The sequence below is a fragment of the Cnephaeus nilssonii genome (genome assembly GCF_951640355.1).
Source record: "Cnephaeus nilssonii genome assembly, chromosome: 4".
NCBI classification, from domain to species: domain Eukaryota; kingdom Metazoa; phylum Chordata; class Mammalia; order Chiroptera; family Vespertilionidae; genus Cnephaeus; species Cnephaeus nilssonii.
In genome coordinates, this window is record NC_137075.1 from 58,751,369 (window position 1) to 58,772,481 (window position 21,113).

General features: G+C 47.0%; 1 protein-coding gene across 1 annotated transcript in view; it reads left to right on the top strand.

The window, feature by feature from the left end:
* The first annotated feature begins 1,783 nt into the window (after window positions 1–1,783).
* Window positions 1,784–21,113, top strand: part of LIPC (lipase C, hepatic type) — a 126,204-nt gene continuing 106,874 nt past the window's right edge. The window contains exons 1-2 of the mRNA XM_079769984.1: window positions 1,784–1,957; window positions 13,030–13,155. Coding sequence (XP_079626110.1) covers window positions 13,071–13,155 — 85 coding nt within the window. The 5' untranslated portion in view covers window positions 1,784–1,957; window positions 13,030–13,070. The remainder of the gene's footprint in view (window positions 1,958–13,029; window positions 13,156–21,113) is intronic.

The window sequence follows — 21,113 nt, forward strand, 5'->3', positions numbered from 1 at the left end:
ATAAATAGCTAATTCAAATTTGTAAAATAAATGTCAAGATTCCAAACGATAAATAGGTAAAAGACAGAACCGTTCCCATAAGGGAAATACAATCAGTAGACAGGGTGGGAAATGTTAATTCTCTCTAAAAATCAAAGACATGTAAATGAGCACAATCTGAAGATGACAATTTACATATTCTAAAAGAACCAAAAGGAGTTGAATGCTAACATCCAATGTGGGTGAAGCTGCCCAGAAATTGACTCACACATTCATTTACAACCATATTGCTCCCACCCTTCAGGCAGAAAAGTTACCAATAAGAATTTATTCTTAAGAAATAATTTGGGCTCTAGCAGGTTTGGCTCAGTGGGTGGAGTGTCAGCCTGGGGACTGAAGGGTCCCGGGTTCGATTCTGGCCAAGGGCACACGCCCGGGTTGTGGGCTCGATCACCCCCTCCCCCCAGTAGGGGGCATGCAGGAGGCAGCCAATCAATGATTCTCTCTCATCAATGATGTTTCTATCTCTCTCCCTTCCTCTCTGAAATCCATAAAAAATATATATTTAAAGAAAAGAAATAATTTGGCCAAAGCAGACTGGCCCCTCCTCATCTGCTTGACCTCTAAACGCCGGGACTCCCAGGGCTCAGCTCTTAGACACCTTCTCTTTTCCACCCGCATTCACTGCTGGGAGAGCTCACCTCTAGACCCAGGCCTCTCTCCTCGTGAGTCCCCAGGAGAAAGCAGACCAGACAGAGATTTCCTGGGGTCAGGGGTGAGGAGGGTCTTGAGGGCAACTCAAGGGCTCTGAACTCAGTCAAAGCAGCAGTGAAGACAAGAAGGGCCAGCAAAGGAGTCAGAGAGACGCCCAAAGTGAGCTTCATCATAAAATTAATTCCTTACGTTACCAAACATCCAGGCTTTATCTGCTAGGGAGTACCTGTGAGGCCCCCAGGAATTCCCTAACTGCAGTAGCCCTCAGCTCACCTGCAGGCCCCCAGATCTCAGCTGCCCTTGTCCCCCTCCCCCCTTCCCTCCCTGCCACCTCCAAAGTCTAAGGGAATTATTTTTGTGAGGCAGTCCACTCATGTTTTGGCCTCCTTGCTGAAGCTTGTCAGCCACCTAAAGCGGGCACCCCAGCACCCCGCCCTTGCCTTCCAGTAGAGCTTTGCCCTGCTGGGAGCCAGACCTTCCCCTCTGCTGCTGGCCACCGGGCCCCTGTGGTGACAAGGCCAGTTCTGCTCTGAGGTCGGGAAGCAGAACTGCTAGTGCCCCCTAGTCTCCCACAAGCTCTGTTCCACAAACGCACCCATCCACTCCGTGTCCCAGTCTGGGTCTCTCCTTCCTGTGGGTGCTTTTACTGCCCAAGGATGTTTGCACGTTGACCATCCTCCCTTCTCATGACCTCCCCAGGTCAGTATCACGGGTTTCCTTATCCCCATTGCTTTAGAGGTTCAGATTTGCCTAAAGCAGAGCTGGGCTCACACCCGTATCTTTGGTCCTCAAATCCATGTCTTTCTCTGTGGCACAAGTTTGGCCAAGCTTGGGTCTCGCTAGACACATCAACAGCCTACCACTTCCTTCCTTGTTTACACATTAACTGGAAAATGGACAAGGGAAGTTACTTTTTTATCAAGAGCTAAGACAAGCAGTTCTGCCCGAGAGATGGTATGATAGCAGAGTCTCTGGAGGCAGGGAGCCCTCTGTAAATCTGATTGTATCCTCCTCCCAGCTGCAAGATCCCAATGACACACCGCCTGACCTCGGAGACCTAATCACTGCTGTTTCCTAAGGCAGCCAAAGGACATTCGCTCTCCCAAGAGTCCTCCAGTGGCCTGGCAGCCAGATTAGGTGACGGGAGGGGAGCTGTGGAGTAACAAATGGCTCTCTCCAGGACATCACTCCAGTGGCCATAAATTTAAAGGAAGCCCAGACAGGGCAGTGTTTTCGTCCTCCTCTGCCTGAACGTTGCCTGGAGGTAAGTAAAGCTGGCTCCAGCAGAGCAAACACTGGCTCCTCCCCTGCAGAACGCCAGCAGGCTGGTCCAGAACCTGTCTGTGGGGTTCACCTCAAGGCATGAGACCCGAACTTGGGGCTAACAGGGGAATCCATGCAGGCATCCTGACCCTGATCTGTGCAGGAATTTCTCTTTGCAGTTGAAGAGATCCCCCCTCCACCAGACCCAAAGGGAAAAGCAAACTTCCTGAAAGCAGGTGTGCACCAAGCACCGTCGGCAGGGTAGTGTGGACCCTTCTCTCAGGTGCTCGGTGCACACGGCCCACCAGGCACACATGGGCTCTCTGGCCCTTGAACACGGCCCCTGGTGTCTGAGGAGTGTCAGGCTGGGGAGAGGCTCATGACCAAGTTCCTGGTCCTGACTCTAGCAGTCACCTCTCCGGGCGGTGCCCTGTAAGGAGCCCCTCTGAGAGCCTTTCCCACCCTAGATTATTCCCAGGCCGTTAACCTGAGAAAAGGAACCACCTTTTACATTCAGGATTAGCTGGCCCAAGACAGACAGTGGGAATTACTCAGAAACACACAATACAACAACAACAAAAAGAAAGCAAATATTTGGGTCAGGGGGTGCTTTATCCTATATAATAAAGAGGTGATATGCAAATTGACTGTCACGCCCTCACACAAGATGGCCACCCTCCATGTGGTCACAAGATGGCCACTACAAGATGGCCAGCAAGGGAGGGCAATTAGGGGTGACCAGGCTGGCAGGGGAGGGTAGTTGGGGGCAATCGGGCCGGCAGGGGAGCAGTTAGGCATCAATTAAGCTGGCAAAGGAGTGGTTAGGGGTTGATCAGGCTGGCAGGGGAGTGGTTAGGGGCAATCAGGCAGGCAGGCAGATGAGCGGTTGGGAGCCAGCAGTCCCGGATTGTGAGAGGCATGTTCGACTGCCGGTTTAGGCCTGATCCCACCGGCAGTTGGACATCCCCCAAGCGGTCCCAGATTGGAGAGGGTGCAGTCTGGGCTGAGGGATACCCACCCCCTCAGTGCATGAATTTTGTGCCCTGGGCCTCTAGTTTATAAATAAAAAGGGCTATGTAACAATTTAAACAGTTAATTTCAAAGTCAAGAACAAGAAACATAGATGCTATATATATACTTTTTTTTTTTTTCTCCAAAAAAACACTATTGTAGGGAAGGAAAACGTTTCCCTTTCTAGGTTCTTTACCTGGCCTAATAATTAAATTGACATAGACAGATTAACAGGAGAAAAACAAATTTAATTTCATATAGACAGGAGCCCCACAAAGAAGACCCGAGAGGCTCTCAGTCAGTCAGTCAGCAGAGGCTTCTGAGCCATCCTGAGTGAGAGGGGCAGGGCCTGCAACCTCCAAGGGGAGGACGAGTCACAGGGAGATGGAAAGAGCAAATGTTTAGTAAACAGATGTTTGCCATGCACGCAGGTAAGTCCTTTTTAAAAATCCTCACCAGAGGATATGTTTTCATTTATTTTAGCGAGAGAGGAAGGGAAGGAAGAGAGAGAGAAACATCAATCGGTTGCCTCCCGGACGAGTCCCCAACCAGGGAGCAAACCTGCAACCTAGGTGTATGCCCTGACCAGGATTAAACCCGCAACCCTTTGGTGCCCAGGACCATTCTCCAACCAACTGAACCACCCAGCCACGGCCAGATAAGTCCTTTGGATGTAAAAATGTGCCTCTGATGACAGCTCTCTTTCTGGCCCAGGGTCCTTATCTAAATTCTTTTAGGCAGTGAAGGGGGAGGTAAAAGTCTCTTGGTGCGTCTATTGGGCCTTGATTGTCTTCAGCTCCAAATAATCCACACGCCACAGCAGCCCGCCCTGAGCCCACTGCCATAAGGAGTCCTCCTGCTCTTTATTACCGTCAGTGAGGTGGGAAGAGAAAAAGAAAGGGGAGGAACGTGTAAGGGTAGGAGAAGAAGAAAGCACAACAACAAAAAACCTGTAATCAATAAAAATAATAACAGCTGAGGTGATGTGCTAAGCACAATTCAAGGATTTTCTCATTTATTCTTCCCCCAAAGCCCCTTTTCAGAGTGAGGAAACCGAGGCACAAAGATTTTAAATGATTTGCCCACTAACAGGGCCAACCTGCAAATCCAGTTCCGTTATCACAAAGCCTCCACTCCGGAGACAAAGCCGCAAAAGGAGCCACCCTTTCCCCTGGGAGGAACCTGCCCTGTTACCTTTAGCATTCTGTAGCTGGTACTTTCCTTTATCATTTCTTAACAATAGGAATTAGCGGGGAAATTTTGTGCGTCAGTGGAGCACAGCCTCCTGAGTTATCGGATTCCAGTGTCCACTGCCCTGGAGGCATTTTATAGCTCTGTGAGTACCTTAGTTACATTGTGGGTAACTAGTAGCAAGGTAACATGCAAATTCTGTCCTGAACTGGGAAGTTGGGTTGACTTCCCTCCCTCACTGTGCAAGAAGGTATTTTTGTTTTCATTTGCACATTCATTTCAGCATTCCTTTATCAGTATACATTTGTGGCGGTTTCTGGCTTTTCCTTGGAACTGGTTTTAATTCCATTGCCAGCTTCTTTATTGAGTTAAATAAAAGACCACATGTTTATTTTTATATCTGAATGAGAGTTACGATTTGACCCTTTAAAAAATAATGATCTCTTAACAGAATTACCAAAGCATTTCAGAACATCTCAGCGTTGCTTCCTGGAGGACCCTGGGCATGATCTAACCCAAATGGCTTCAAGAGTAGCTGGATGGTGTGTAAGTTAGGTCTTTCATAGCAAAGTCTCACCCTGACAATTTCCTGTCCAGCACTCTGGTTCATGACAAAGCTTCGTGGGGAAAGGCTCCAGACCCCTCATCTCGGCTGGTCTTGGTTACTATTGATTGGGAGAATTCATCTGCATATAAATGATATAAACCTCTCCTGCCATAACATCTCCAGGATGCCTATCTTCTGCTATATTTCATGGGCTGTTCCGAGCTATCTCCATCAAATAGCTGAGAAAGGACTTCAGAACATTTGTTTTGAAAATAATAGTAGTAAACCCACGATCTATGTCACGATCTGCAGTGCAAGCGCACAACACAACTACATTTTTTAAATGTTAGACACATGAAGATCTCGCAGCCAATTCGTACCTTCCTTGGCACAACTACTTTACATTGTGTGGGCTATGGAGTTAGACACACATAATTCAAGTCCCATCTCACCACTTACTAGAGTATGGACTTGGGCAACTCAGTAACCTCCTTAAGCCTCGGTTTTCTTCTCTGTGCATAGGGAATAATCACACCTGATTCATAGTGTCACTGGCCCCATATGGTCAGGTCCTCCAGGCTGTTGATTCATGCAGGAAAGAATTCAAGAGCAAGTTTGAGTGAGTTCAAAAGCAAGTGTTATTTAGGTAGAGAAAGAAAGAGGCCAGGACGTGGGTTCCTGGAGACACGATCAGGGGGCAAGCCCGGGACTGCCTGCCCCCACCTGCTGCTCCCCTGTGTGCGAGTCTCACAGGGCACCGCTGTGCAAGAAGTGAAAGTACACGTCCGAGTGGGCTCGGGTGAACTTGAGAGTGAGTTGCGCACCAGATCAGTCAGTTCTTAGGATTTTGTGTTTTCAAGGCTGGTTGTTCCTGAATTTTGTGGCACCAAATTCTGTGTCCACCTTCTGGTTGAGAGGGGGTCTTGTTTCTAACACGGTCCATCCCAGAAATATCATGGTGTTCATCCCCCTCGGCCCCCTTCTACTTGTGGTGTCAGTTTTCACTCTAATGATAGTACAATGAGCTTGCGGGTCGTTTTCCCATCAATTTTTCCTCCATCTTGGATAGATCTGGTTTTAGCCAGTTCTCATTGTTGTGCCCATATTCTGCAACCACCAAAGGGATTTCCTGCCATCAACGGTTTCCCTTTGATCATGCGTGGAGGTGGGGGCTCTGGGGAGAGCACCTAGCGGCTTACGGGCCTGTGATGTCCTTTCCCATTCCTCATTTCACCTGTGGAGAGCTTCCTGAATGTTTTCTGTCCTGCCTCCACAGGATTGTTCCTGAGGTTTCAATGAGATCACAGAGAGAGTGTGGCATCTTCGGGAGTTTGCCCCTGAACTGTAGGCCCCTGACTTTACGGCTGCCTAGGAATCAATGAGTAACCACGTCAGCAAGATATTCTGTCCGTGGAAAAATGATGAGTCAGCAGCAGCCCTTGAAGCAGATCCCTGGGAACTGTTCCTGACTTCCTGCACCCAAGGACTGCATTTGCTCACCCCAAAAAGCTTTCGTGAAAGGATTATGGGACATGGTGTCAATAGCAGCTGCTCTAGAGAGGCCTGGCCCCTTCCCATCCCAGCCATGCCCCAGCCCTGCCTGATACCCAGGATGAGGCCTGTGCCTTGGGTATCTCATAGTCGGCAGCACTGGGACCCAGCAAGAGAGCTCACCTGCCCAGACTGTGCCTCTGGTTTGCTGCAATCAGCCAATTCAGTTTGTGGCTTGACTGGTCTCTCTGAGGACCCTAGAATGATCACCTCTCGACAAGCTAACCCACACCCCAAGCAGCTGGGTGATGCAGGCACAGAATCTAGTCTATGCCCACCCTCTTTCTTACTAATATAGAGGAGAAAACTCTTTAAAAACTTTAAGGATCCAGCAACGTTCAGTGCTGCTCTGGCTGTTCAAAACCAACTTAAATCTTTACTTCCTTTTGCTTCCAACCATAATGCAGAAAAAAAGTCTTCTATTCTACTGGGACTACTAAAATCATAAAATGCATTATTGGTTCCGGAGTATCTAGTCACAAAAAAAGAATGCTCTAGTTTCTGTGAGGGATTTTGTTGTTGGTGGTTGGTTGGTTTGGTGTTTTTAATTGTTGCACAAACCAGCAGCTGAAATCGGATGGGAAATGTAAATGCACAGAGCAGAAAACATAAAAGTAAGTGTAGGAAGAGATCTCTTTGCTCCGTAGGTACTCAGCTCTTCACTTTAGACTTGTGGGACGAGAGAACAATAGTGCTTGCAGGGATCTCAGAGTCCTTCTGTCCATTCTATATGGATTAAACATGTGACCTTGGGCAAAGACTCTCCAAGCCTCAATTTTCTCACCAGTAAAATGGAAGAAGTAATTCCTAATTCATTTGTTACAAAAATCGAATGAGCTTTGATTGTGCCAGGAGTTGTATAAGCGCTTTCCTTTTGCAGAAAAGAAAACTGACGCAGGGCGAGGTTACACAATTCACCCAAGTTCACACAGTGAGTCAGAGGCTGAGCTGATAAAAAGGACAACCTGCAAAGGTTAATGGATGAGGCACGATGATCTTGAAATGCTTGAACTACTTCATTCTTTCAATCTGAAACATCATCCTCAACCTTGTTTTCCCCTTTCATTTGTGTACTGTTCTTTTTAAAAATTGATAAGAAAAAGGTTAAACTCCAGGCCAACCCCTTTCCAAATGAGGGCATGTTAGAAGCCAACTCAAACTGAGGAAGTGTTCCGACTTGTTTTGCCATATCCTCGCACGGTGCAAGAATGTCCACACAGGTCGATTGGTCACGCAATGAAAACTTGGTCATTTTCCTAGTGGCAGTCTTGCCCCAAGCAGGAATAAGAGAGAGTCGTCATTGTCTGGTGACAATGATCCTGAAAACTTGATAAATTTTATCTTTCAAGAGGAAGAGGGTGCAGTCCTGGGAAAGCAGATGAAGGGTGTGTGGTTAAGGAAACTGACCCTGGGCTCAGATGGCCCTGATTCCCGCCCCCCCCCCCAACCTGTTACTAGTAAGATATGGGTTTTGTCTCAGTTTTTCATCTCTGAAATCTCAGCTGTAAAATCAGGGAAATGATAGTACCATTCAAAAGTTATTGTTTTGATTACTCTTTTCTTAGAACCCCACGTGGGGCTGCCCTTCTCAGGTATCCCCAGTTTCTGAAGACAAACACAAACAAATCAGGTCCTGAGTATAAAACCCTGTCTCTCTCATCAGTGAACTTCCCCTTGATCCCCTGGCTTCTCCCTTCTGGGACTTGCTCTCGTTACCTCTGTAAAATATTGATTGCTCTTCTCCTGATTAACTTTCTTATCACCATTACACTAAAGGGAAAGGCTACATTCAGGTCATCAAATGCCAATCTCTGAAAATCTCTATTTCTTTAAGAAGCTCTTCAAATTAAAAGAGAACAAAAGTGGGACAGTTTTTAAGACTCTAACTCTAATACCGTTATTATTTTAGACTGAGGAGTGCAGACGAGAGAAACCACTGGGCTGTACTACCATGGGCAGCGCTGATAACGCTACTGCAGGCTCCAGCCGCCCTGGGACTCAGACCTGCCTCCTTTTCAGCTCATGAAAAATGAAAGGTCCTCCATAAACCACTGGGATTTCTTGGGTGTGGAAATAACTAAAGATCTCACTAATGGATTCAAAGACTGTTCCAAAGTATTGATGGAGTCAGGTCATGAAGGCCTGGGGCCACTCTATTCCTCTATGGCAGAATCTTCACACCCTCTTAATGGAGTGCCTTTATCCGTTTTTTAAAAATATTTTGAGTGTCCCTTCCAAAATATATGGATGTTTATTTGCTTATAAACTATACTAGAGGCCCAGTGCACAAATTTGTGCACGGGTGGGGTCCCTTGGCCTGGCAGGCAACCGGGACCTATCAGGGCCTTCTCACCCAGTCCTGATCAGGGCCAATCAGGGCCAGCCAGGAGGAGGGGCCGTGGGAGGTTGGCTGTGGGAGCACACTGACCACCAGGGGGCAGCTCCTGCATTGAGCATCTGCCCCCTGGTGGTCAGTGTGCGTCATAGCTACCGGCCGGTTGTTTGGTCATCCGGTTGTCCGGTTGTAATGGTCACTTAAGCTTTTATATATATAGTTAGCACTCAGATATTATATAGTATGGTATATAAATTATACAGTGTGAATATATTATAAACATTATAAATACACAAACAAAATTTTCCAAGGTGATGTCTTAATCTGTTTGTGCTGATATAATAGAATACCATAGACTGTGTGGCTTACTAACAACAGAAATTTATTTCTTACAGTTCTGCGGGCTGGGAAGTCCAAGATCAAGGCACCAGCAGATAAATGATCATGTTCTCATTGCAACCTCCATGGAGGACAGAGCAAGGGATTTCTCTGGGGTCCCTTTTATAAGAGCACTAATACTATTCATGAGGGCTTTACCCTCATGACCTTCTTACCTCCCAAAGTCCCCACTTCCTTGGGGGTTAAGATTCAACATATGAATTTTGGAGGAGACACTAAATGCCTCTAACATATAATATAAGGAAAATCTGAAAGATCTATTATTTTCTTCTTGAATCTCAGTAGACCTTTCAAGCACCACTCTGAGGCAATGGTCCTCAAACTTCAGGTAACTAAGAACAATTTGGAGGACTTGTTTACAATGAAGGTTCTCCAGGCCCCAGCCCTAGAAGTTTTGATTCAGCTGTTCTTGGAGTAGGCCCACACCTCCTCCTTTTCCTGAACTATTAGCTGACTCCGACTCCAACGCTCAATTAGATTTTTGAATGACTGGTCCAGATCCTTCTGTTTTCCTACCTTTTCATTTTCTGCGAGAATTTGAAATGTGGCCCTGCTGTTATCTACCTCCTGGACACCCTCTTGGTCCCAAAAGTGAATTAAAAACAATAAAAATAATAATTATAGCTGCCATTTTTTATTTTCTTCTTGCCAGAATTGCTAAGGGCTTTACCTCTTTTTTTTTTTTAATGTATTTTATTGATTTTTTACAGAGAGGAAGGGAGAGGGACAGAGAGCTAGAAACATCAATGAGAGAGAAACATCGACCAGCTGCCTCCTGCACACCCCCACCGGGGATGTGCCCGCAACCAATGTACATGCCCTTGACTGGAATCGAACCTGGGACCTTTCAGTCCGCAGGCCGACGCTCTATCCACTGAGCCAAACCGGTTTCGGCAGGGCTTTACCTCTTTAAGTTACCTCCTTTACTCTGATTAAGTAGGTATTATTAGTCCCATTATACAGATAGAGAAAAGTCAAGTTCCGAGCATGAATGTCGCCCTAGGTCACCCTGTTAGTAAGTGATAGGCCAGGGATTTGAACCTAGATCTGTCTGATTTCAAAATCTGGACTCTTGACCCCTAAGCATATTTACTCTAAAATAAGTCACTGTAACTTATTGAACTTCTACTGTGAAACAAGCATTTGGCTGGACATGTCACATACAAATCTCGAGTTCTCAGGACATACTTGTGTTTACAGAGGTGTGAATCTCAGTCTACAAATTCTGCTGTGCCAGAAATGTCTTTGTTTTCTTTAACTCATCTGAATTACGAGTCCAAACTCTTATTTTTCAGGCCCTCCTGGATCCCTTCTCCCCATCCCCACCCAACTATGCTGTAGTTCTGGATCAGACACAATACCCAGGCCTGGTTGGGAGTGAGCACCTGGTCTTTTGTCATCAGTCCACACAGGTGGCCACTGAGGGGCCGGTCCTGCCCATTTACATGACCTGTTGGCACCGGAGGTTCACTCCCACCCCATGCCAGGCACAGGGACAGCTTTTGCCAGGCTGCCAGCACACACACAGCCATTTCCTCCCTGGGTTCTTACCGCCTCTAGCAGAGTCCCTAGGAAGCAAGGATTGTCCCTCTGCCCTCATGGACAATTTCTCCCTTCCCCACCCACTTGCAAAGCCAAAAAGACTCTCTTTCTAGGGATGGGAAGGTAGGTGGAGGTGTTCCTTATTCTTTCACATATCTTTAAGACATGTTAGCCATTTGCTTGCCTTTGTAGGTTAAATTCCCTTGCCCTATGTTCTAAGTTTTGGGAAGACAAAATATTTGTAGACTTCTCTCTACTTTGCCCTTCTTATGTGGGAGGGAGAGCAAGGGGAAGATGGGAGAAAAATATTATTAAGTTAATATCTCAAAATGTTGTTTCCAGCTCACATTATCCCATTTTACAGGTGAGGGGATGGACCTCATTGAGGTCACATAGCATTTTGCACAGCCAGTAGACAGTAGACCCAGCATCCTTGGAGGCACTTGGTTGCACTGCATCTTAGTAGGTTCATCTGCACAGCAGCGTGGGGGGTCCTGGCAGTACCCAGAGGACATGAGATGGAGGTGGGCCCAGGGAAGAGGAGGCCAACGTGCATAGTCAGCTGGTTTTAGGTTCCAACGTTCTGGGAAATAGACGTAAATGGAACCTTCAGATCGTGCTTACGGTGCAGGGTAGGACAGAGCCAGCTAGGGAGCCAGGACAGAAACCTGAGGGGTGATCCCCACGCTGCAGCCTCTGGAAGGAGGTGCCGCCACAGGACAGCACTGTGATAGGCTCTGGCCTTGGGCCGATCTGTCCAAACCTGCTGGTGGCTTCAGACATCCTGTCTGTCAGCTTTCGGTGGGCAATGATCACCAAGCTATCTAACTGTCTACCCTTTTGGGTGTCTCAGAGACACGTCAAACTCCAAAGGTAAAAACTAAATTCCTAATCGCCCCCCAAAATCTGCTCTACTCACAGCCTTCCCCATCTCAGCTGATATCAGTCCCATTGTCCCATTGCTAAAGCCCGACTCCTTGAAGTCATCCTCAACTTTTCTCATTCTCTCGCATCCCACATTCCAGTAGTTAGGAAATCCTTCTGCATTTACCTTAACATATGTCCAACACCCATCCACCACTCCCCCATTCCACTGCTACCATGCTGAATCAAGCCACCATCACCTCTTGCTGGGCCACGGCAATAGCCACCTGACAGATCTCCCCACTTGCTCCCTTGCTAATAATCTGTTTCTAGTCTTGCAAACCAGAATGATCTTTTTAAAATATAATACAAATCATTGCAGGCTTCTGCTCAGAATAGTTGCCCATGTTTCACAGAGTAAAAGCCAAAGTCCTTTTAATGACATTTCCCTAACCACTAGTCTCCTTGCTGTTCCTGGGACATACCAAGCATGTTCCTACCTCAGGACCTTTGCACTGGATGCACTGACTGTCCTGGCCGCCTCAGCTCTCCTCTCCCGCAGACGTAGCTCACTAAAACTTTTTCTTAAAGTTCAACTTGCAAACAAGGCTCACCCTGACCATTCTATTTAAAATCACTACCTTCTCCCACCCCCTTAACTCTGCTAACCTTTTTCTTTTTCCATAGTTCTTATTGCATTCTACATAAACATCTTATTTATTGTGTCTATTGTCTATTATTTGACTCCTTACAACCCCAAGGGTATATCAGCTTCATAAGGGTTGGAACCATGGTCTGTTTTGTTTGCTTGAATATCCCAAATGCCAGAATAGTGCCTGGCATACAGGAGGTATGCAAAAAAAAAAAAAAGTTGAACAAATGAATAAAGGTAAAATAAAACTAGAGACTCAAGGAATATTATAAGAGTCATACACAGTAGCATTTTCCCAGCCTGTTTTTGCCTAGTGGCCTTACTTCTTAGTCCTCTACACAGTTGGCACATCAATTAACACAGAGGAGTGAAGACTGTGTTTCTTCTAAGGTCATCTCTCCATGGGGTCCCAGCAAAGACATCCAGTAAGGCCTCTTGGCTTCGGACACTGAGGTTAGAGGTTTCCTGTCCCTTTCAGTTTTAGAAACATTGCCCCACCACTCTGGCCACAGGCACCAGCAAGTTTGCCCAACTCAACAAAACACAGACCCTCTGGGAGCTCTCCGCAGAGCAGAGCCCTTTGCTTTTTCTTTGGGCTTAACCTGCAATTTAAAACATCACTGCCATGAGCCTGCAACCCCTTTGCAGTCCTGTCAGGGGAACTTGGGCAACCGTCACCTACCCTGACCTCTGACAGGGTTTCCAAACACACACATTAACTTTAGATTGATTAATTTGGAACTGTGACCTTGGCCTAAGAAGGTAAGAGTACATGGCAAGATGTTTTATTTTCAACATGTATTAGGATAAAAAAAACACTTTTGTAAATCAACCTTTTTTTTGGTATTAGATATACTTAGATTTGGGGTTGGGAGTAGCAAGGAATGTCTGAACACTAGATAATGTGTTTAAAGGTTAATTATTAATGGGCAGCCTTTCCTAACAAAGTATCAATAGGCAATCTGGTCTCTTTCGCTTCAGAAATTAGCAAGAAGACCTCGACCCCCGGTGATTCAGGAGAAATGGGAAGTCCCCTGTGTGTCTCCATTTTCTTGCTTTTGAGCATCTTTATCCAATCAAGTGCCCATGGACAAAGCCTTGAACTAGGTAAGAGCCTGCCTTTTCTCTGGAGATGGGCATGGATTTATTTTTTTAAATGTATGTCACAAAGTGTCCAAGTGTTCTTGACCGTGTGGGACAGAGCTGGCTTCATAGCATGCCCGGCGGTTCTGTTAGTGGCGTGACAGGTCACAGGGCCATGTAGTTTCCTTGTAACAACTGGCATTTTAGGAAACCGCTCTGGGAGTAGAAGTCTTGTAAAAGCACTTGGAGCTGGCATTGAAGTCTCTTGCTCATCTGGTTCAGAAAGAGTCATCTATCGTGGAGAACAATCCGAAAGAATTTCCGATCTTTCTGCAAGTTAATTCGGCATCTGATTTGCAATTGGGAAGCACAGCTTGCAGTGAAATGCTCCGTCTTGCTGAGGTTGTCTCTGCGCTAGCTCGCTCAGAAAAGAAAGGAATGTGTAGAGTCCTGCTTCCTGTCAGGTCTAATGCACAGATTCCATTGCACATTCTCTAGACTTCATTGTTCCTGCCCAAGTTTTACTCTTGAGTCTGGGGAATCCACCAGCAATCTTGCCTGTCTGGTCTGTTGAATTCACAAACTAGACTGATGGCCAAAGGGATCCAAATGCTTGACCCGGTAGGTGGGTTCCAGATTTCCTGGCTAAACAGTACACAGGATCAATAAATGATAGATACGTAGTGAATCAAACAATGTGGCCAGATAAGCCTGGCATGGGGGACTTTGTTTTTGTGCTGGTTACTGGTGAGAAAATGGTAATGCTAAGATTAGAGGCTTAGATTTTTCCTTCCTCAAAGACTATGCTTGAAGGAGGCTCCAAAAAACATGGAGAATCAGGAATTTACTAACCAGAATGTACCTGAAAATTCCAGAATCCTTATTTCTCCTTTAAGAAATAGGGCTGTTCTTTGTATTTAATTATGATTCTGAACCCGAGGTCAGTTGATAACTTAATATTAATTATTACCATCCACTGAGCATTTCATGTGCCAACCTCTAATGCTAATTATTTTGCATACACATCCAATTTACAAAGCCGTGTTCTAAAATGATAGTAATAATTTAGAGTCACGCAGGCCAAATTGCTGATGATCTTTATTCCCTGGGTTTGCAGGGTTTTGCTGAAGGGGCGGTCCTGAACTTTGGTTTGGAATGTTGTTTTGTTTGTTTGCTGTTTATTAAGTGTGATGCCCACGTATAGGGAAGTGCCTATGTCTTAAAGTGCTTAATACATTTTCGCAATCCCAGTCCGCATCCCAGAAGCCGCTCCCGTGCAGCCCTGGAGCCTTCACACAGACTATTCTGCCTTTTGTGGAACTTTTTGTTAATAGGCACAGACGGTATGTGCTCTTTTGCTTCTGGCTTCTTTCACCAACATTATGGTGGTGACCTTCGTGCCTGCAGCTGTGTGTGTGCTGGTGACTCGTTCCTCTGGTCGCTGTTGTATTCCATGGTGTGGAACGCCACCCTCCGTTTGTCTATTCTGCTGTCGATTGGCCCAGACTGGTTTTCAGAGGAGACGTGGGGGCTGGAAGCCATCAATGTCCGAGGTGGAGGGCGAAGGGCAGGTCTGCCTCCCCAGGCTGCAGGGTACTGTCCACACGTCACCCTCAGCAAAGCTCAAGCTGCTCAGCTGCTGCTTTCCCGGGACCTGGTTTGTCTAAAAGCTGAGGGAGCCCGGCCAGTGTGGCTCAGTGGTTGAGCATCGACCTATGAACCAGGAGGTCACGGTTCGATTCCCAGCCAGGGCGCATGCCCGGGTTGCAGGCTCGAGCCCCAGTGTGGGGCGTGCAGGAGGCAGCCCACCAATGATTCTCTCTCATCATTGATGTTTCTATCTCTCTCCCTCTCCCTTCTCTGTAATGAATAAAAATATATTTTAAAAAATTAAAATAAAATAAAAGTTGAGGGAAATGGCCACAGTTAGCAGGAGGGGTCCTCAGGAAAAAGGACTGGAGTCAGGAGGCCTCTTGTTCCCTTGAGAGCAGACTCTCTTGGAAGAATTCTGTCTTCGAGGAGAGAGCCAGATCTGCGTGCACGCGGCTGGTGCGTACCTTCTTGGGTACTGCTGGGGAGCAAGCATCCCTTGTCAATGAGGATCTATCATGGTGGCAAAGCCACCCCCAGGGGACACTGGGCAATGTCCAGAGACATTTTTGGTTGTCACAACTGGGGAGAGAGTGCTATTGTCATGTAGAGGTGAGAGGCCAGGGATGCTGCTAAACATCCTACAGTGCACACCACAGCCCCACAACGATAAATTATCCGGGCAAAATGTCTTTGGTGCAAGGTTGCGAAGCTCTGGTCTACACCAAGCTTCAACTGTCACTAGTCACGGGCCAGAAAGAACTCCCTGGAGGACCCTATAACCCCACCCCTCCATTTATTATTAATGACATTACTAATGGACCCACTAATGTACTATGTGCAGCCAGAGCTGCACAAATGTCTACTCCACTCCCACCGCACAGTCACCTAAGCAGCAGGGGAGCAGCGTGGTACATGGCCGTCGGGCAGAGCAGGGAGAGGCACCTAGAGGTTAATCTGTCCATCCGGGCTGCAGGTCTCTCTCTCTCTTGTGCTCACACCCGGTGATGTGACAGCCAGGGTCCCTAGGAAACCATTCTGCTCAATTCCTCTCCTCGGAGGCAGGTTCGCACAGTCTTTCCTGCCTGCCAGCTCTAAGGGCCACAGAATGTGGGGAGCCTCCTGGAGCCCCCAGGACACAGAGCTACCAGGACCCTGAGCTACCAGGACCCTCATCCTCAGGCCCAGGCCCAGCCCACTGGTGTTGCCATCCCTGCCTCAAATGGAAGCTGCTCCTACATCCCCACAGCCCCCACCTTCCAGCTACTCACCCCCACTGCCTGCAGGTGTCTGCCCCTCCCTCCAGTTCCAGCGGCAGCGTCCAAATCCTAGAAGCAGCTGAAGCCCATTTACTCAGCCGTCCATTTGCTTAACAGGCGTGCGCAAGCATCTGCCACAAGCAAGGCCGGGCGGTGGTGCACCGGTTCTCAGACTTTCTGGTCTCTGGGCACCATTACATCCTTGAGAACTATTTAGAACTCGGAGAGCTTCTTTATATGGACTAGGCTATCAATATTCACCATAAGAGAGACTAAAACGGAGAAACCTTTTACATTGTAATGCTTTTAAGAATAACAAATTAATCACATTAACCTGTATAACATGATGTTATGAGAAATAACTTGTATTTTCGGAACAACAATAATAAAGTGAGTCTAAAGAATGATACTTTCTACCAAGAAATGTCTTTAATGGCTGGCTTAAGGGAAGACAGCTGAGTTCTTCCATCCGTTTCTGTATCCCATCTGTTGTGCTGTGTTGCTTTGTTTGACGTGCATGAAGGAAATCAGCCTCATAGGTAGGAAAAGGGAGGACATCCTCAGAGATGCGCTGGGGTCTCGCCCACACTCAGACCGCTGTGCTCACGCAGAGGAGGTACATCAGTGACTGCACAGCCGCCCCTGCCCTCCAGGGCTCAGTGTCCAATCAGGGGCTGAAGATGGGAGCCATCTGCCCCGAACGCCGGCAACAAGGGGACCACCATCCATAACGAATGTACATGCAATCATAGAACTACTAAAAGTTGATCTTCCTTTCATGATCACAGTTCTAACTGATGTCAGTGATAGAAAGAAAGCTGCTCCCCTCCTAAATAGTTGTTTTGGTCAACATTATAAACAACTGCTCTGGTTACTGTTGAGTTTTATTAATCTACTAGAGGCGTGGTGCACGAAATCGTGCACGGGTAGGGTCCCTAGGCCTGACCTGTGATCAGGGCCAATCGGGGCCTTCTGGCTGCCTGCAAGGGCCTTCCTTTGTTCCGTACCGCCCCCTGATGGTCAGTGCACGTCATAGCGAGCAATCAAACTCCCAGTCTCCCGGTCGAACTCCCAAGGGGACACTTTGCATATTAGCCTTTTATATATATAGATATGTAAACTGCAAATGAGCACATTTTCTTACCCTTTAATAAATACGATGTTCTCCGTCACCATTACTACAGTTATAGAGCACTCCCAGGTAAGCAGTTGACCTCTGACACAGATTTGGTGACCTGTGCTCATTGCAAGAGGCCGCGTGGAGTGGCTCAGAGTCCTCCCAGCTCACCCAGGTCATCTCCTGTCCCCACTCTCTGGTCCTGACTGCGCGTTCCTGCATTTAAACAAAGTGGAAAATGATAGCACAGCGACTGTAAGACAAAGAAACAGAATCTAGAACTTCAATTCTGTTATCCGATGTGACACTGAGAGTCTGTGTGTTTAACATTTAAAACAGTAAAACAGATTTTACAGCGGACTGTGAGGTGTACTATTTTGTTTGGTGAGTAAAAATTTGGTTCTTACAGGAAGTACTTTTAATGCGTTTGAGTATCTTTAAAATTGAAATGTATTCTTCCTTTTAAAATTGTTCATTGCTCTAAAACTAAAGAACAAATCAAGAAAATAGTGATAATTGATGACTTTTGCATGAGTATTACTGAAAATAATTTTGTCGTATAGAGCAGAGGGCTATTAAAATGATCCATTCTGGGTCTCAAATACATGAAGTACACCACTGAGTCTAATAAAGGAGATAAGATGTGAATATAAAATGTTCTCAACTAGAATACGGAATGTGTTGAGTATCGCTAGAGAGGAGTGCAATGCGCTAAGCGATTGTGTCCCCCCAAATGTATATGTTGAAATCCTAACCCCTAATATGATGGTATTAGGAGGTGGACCCTTTGGCAGGTAATTTGGTCATGAGGGCGAATGGCATTAGCACTCTTCTAAAAGGGGCCCCCGAAGAGGGTCATCACAGAACCTGACCATGCTGGCACCCTGACTTCGGGCTTCCAGCCTCCAGAGCTCTGAGAAATACATGTCTGTCGGTCCCAGGCCACCCAGTGTGTGTGCTGTGGTACTTAGACAGAAGCAGGTAGGGCTGCAGAGGAGTTTACTTCCAAGTGTGGGTGGGAGGAAGGCTTCTGGGAGGAGGCAGCATTTGAGCAGGGCCTTGTGGGATGGAATCTGAACCAAAGAGAGCGAGTCTTTCCTAAGCAAAGGTACAGAGCCAATAAAGTGGGTAAGTTTTTCAAGCCCAAGCACCTTCCCAACATAGGCCTCTGGGAAGAAGAAAAAAGCAGGGGGGGGGGGGGTAAGGGGGTGGCGGGTTGGGCGGGAGCAGGAAGGTATTGACAGAAACACAGGCTCACAACTGCAACAACATAGGAAACAATTTGAATGCTCACGGATCAACTGCCAAGAGTGGAGGGGCCAGCGAGTTACTAAGTCTTTTAAACAAGCATTGTTTCAAACACCGACCACTAAAAGTTCCAGGAAGTTTTGGGGGAGCTAATGGTGAGATTCAGATGTAATCTGGCCCTTATAGACACTCACAGTTGTTGTTGTTTTAATATATTTTTATTGGTTTCAGAGAGGAAGGGAGAGGGAGAGAGTGAGAGATAGAAACATCAATGATGAGAGAGAATCATTAATCGCCTGCCTCCTGCACTCCCCCCCTGGGGATGGAGCCCGCAACCCAGGAATGTGCCCTTGACCGAAATCAAACTCAGGACCCTTCAGTCCACAGGCTGACGCTCTATCCACTGAGCCAAACCAGCTAGGGCAACACGCACAATTTAACTCTGGGGATCTTAACCCAGCACAGGGATGAGTCTGAGAGAGTCTCAATGCCTCCTGGGGTGGCACCTCCTGGGTGTGTATGTACAGTTTGAGTGAGGGAGAGAGGTAAAACTTTTGGACAATTATCAGAGGGACCTGGGACCTTGAAAAAGTTAAATAACAACGGGGCTTGTAGCTTTAGAAATGAGTATGAGGAAATTTTATATGTGATAAGGTGGGGGCAAAAAAAGGACCAAATAAACTACATATTGAATCGCGACTAAAAAAAAAAATAACCTATACCTGCCTATTGCTAGAAATTTAAAGTATATTTAAAGAAATATAAAGAGTTTTAAGGCCATGGAGTATGTGTTTTGTTAAGTTTTTAAATGTAAAAGAAAAAATTTAAGTTAAAAAAAAAGAGAGACCCTGATTATCTGCCATGAAGTTGGCCCTAGATTTGTTGTCCCTAGAAGACCCCTGGGAAAGAGACCGTGCCCTGTCCCTTAAGACCTGCCAGCTCCACCCCCATCACAGGCATAGCCAGGCCTGAATCAGCCCCCAGAGGGCCTGCCAATCCCTGACAGGCCTTTGTTCATGAGTAATACCCAGAGGCATCCAGAGGTGGCTCATTCCCCTGGGGGTGGACAGGAAGCTGGGATCAGCAGAAGGCCAGCCCCAGCATTCATTCCAGCAAAGTCCTATCTGCCCTCTGCTGGACGCCCTGGCCCTATGCTGGGCGGGTCTGGAGCCTCCTGAGGGTGTCACCCCGGTGAGAACAAGCCAGAGTGAGAGGACAGCAGCCAGTTTTCCACCTGCTTGTCCTTCACAAGGGATCCAGGACTTACACCCATACTCTTTCATTCTGGGCCAGGTGAAGAGTCCATTTTTCAGGTTAACTGAGAGGGCCGATTGTTGAAGGAATTGGGCCTGTAAACTGACCCGAACACATGAATCACCGAGTGACCCAGCCAAAAGTCATCTGTCCAGTACCAAGATCCCCACTCTGCCTTCTCTCTGCCCTGTTTTCCACACCAGCGGGCACAATGCTGCAAGGCATGCTGGGTCTTCGCAGGCAAGTCAGCAAGGAGAGGGGGAGGGAATAGGAGCTGGGCCAGACGCTTGGGGTTTGAGGCCTAATTCACAAGACAGGACTGAGCGGTCTCAGGTACATTCTCCAAGGGGATGTGACCACCCTGACCTCAGCTAGGGTGTCCCTGGCATCCATGGGCTCCAGACAGGCAGGGGCACAGCAGTTCTCATTGCCGGGAAGGTGGCTGTACGCTGGTCCAAGGAGGGTATCCATTTCAGAATGAGGTCCTGTCAGCCCCAGATTGGGGTTCAGCCCATTAAGGACAGGGGCTGGCCAGGGGCAGGCAGGACATCTGGACCCCTGCCAAGCAGGCTGGGGGTCATGGCCAGACTTCAGTCCATATGTGAAAACCAGAACAATGGGTCAGAGCCCAGCCGGGCCTGCCGGGAGTGGGGTTGCTATGGTAAGGCGGGCAGCAGTTCCTGGGGCTCACCCTCCAGGTGCTCCCGCCCTGGAGGTTCAGGGTGCCAGCCTTGCTTCTCAAGAGGAGGTGTCATTCTTAGACATAGCCACAAGGCAGCACTTGCCCTCCCGGCTGCTTCGAGGTTTTAGGAGAGGATTTCACATTTGGGGGAATCCAGGCTTCTGGAAGACTCTGGAAAACTCAGGACTGTTGGCTCAGCTCCCTTTCCTCTCTGTTCATGGCTCTATTTCGAGAAACATTCATAGTTTCATTTTTCACAGTGGGCTTGGGAGGCTGGTGGTGGGGAGAAGTAAACAGGAGGCAATCAAATGCATTGAAGGGGAGGCCTCCTTGTCTGTCCACAGCATTTTCACCTCCACATATACAAGTTCGCATTTGGGGGCCTGGTGAAGGGTTGTGAGGCCCTTGAAAATAGTACTTATGAAGATATAAAAGTGGCAACACTGAGGAGTATTTCTGTTCCAGTGCTAAGTGGATCAAAAGCAGTATGCCTAATTGTGGGGGTCCTGTGATTACAACTCTCAAAACACGTGTGATTGAGTGAAAAAAATACTAGAAGAAAATGTACAAAAAATGCTCATACTTCAGTTGAGTTTATATATGAATTTTTATCTCCTCCAAATTTTATGTAAGGTTAAGGTATTTCTATAGTATATTTGCTTTAATGACCTGAATAGTTAAAAATAAATTTACGTTAAAATGATATAACCAAGGGATTTGACTAGATCAGAAGTTCTTGAACTTTATTGTGTATCAGAAGCTTATTCAAATAAGGTTTTATTAAATCTTATTTATTTGTAAAATAAACACATTTTATTACATTTTTTAAAAA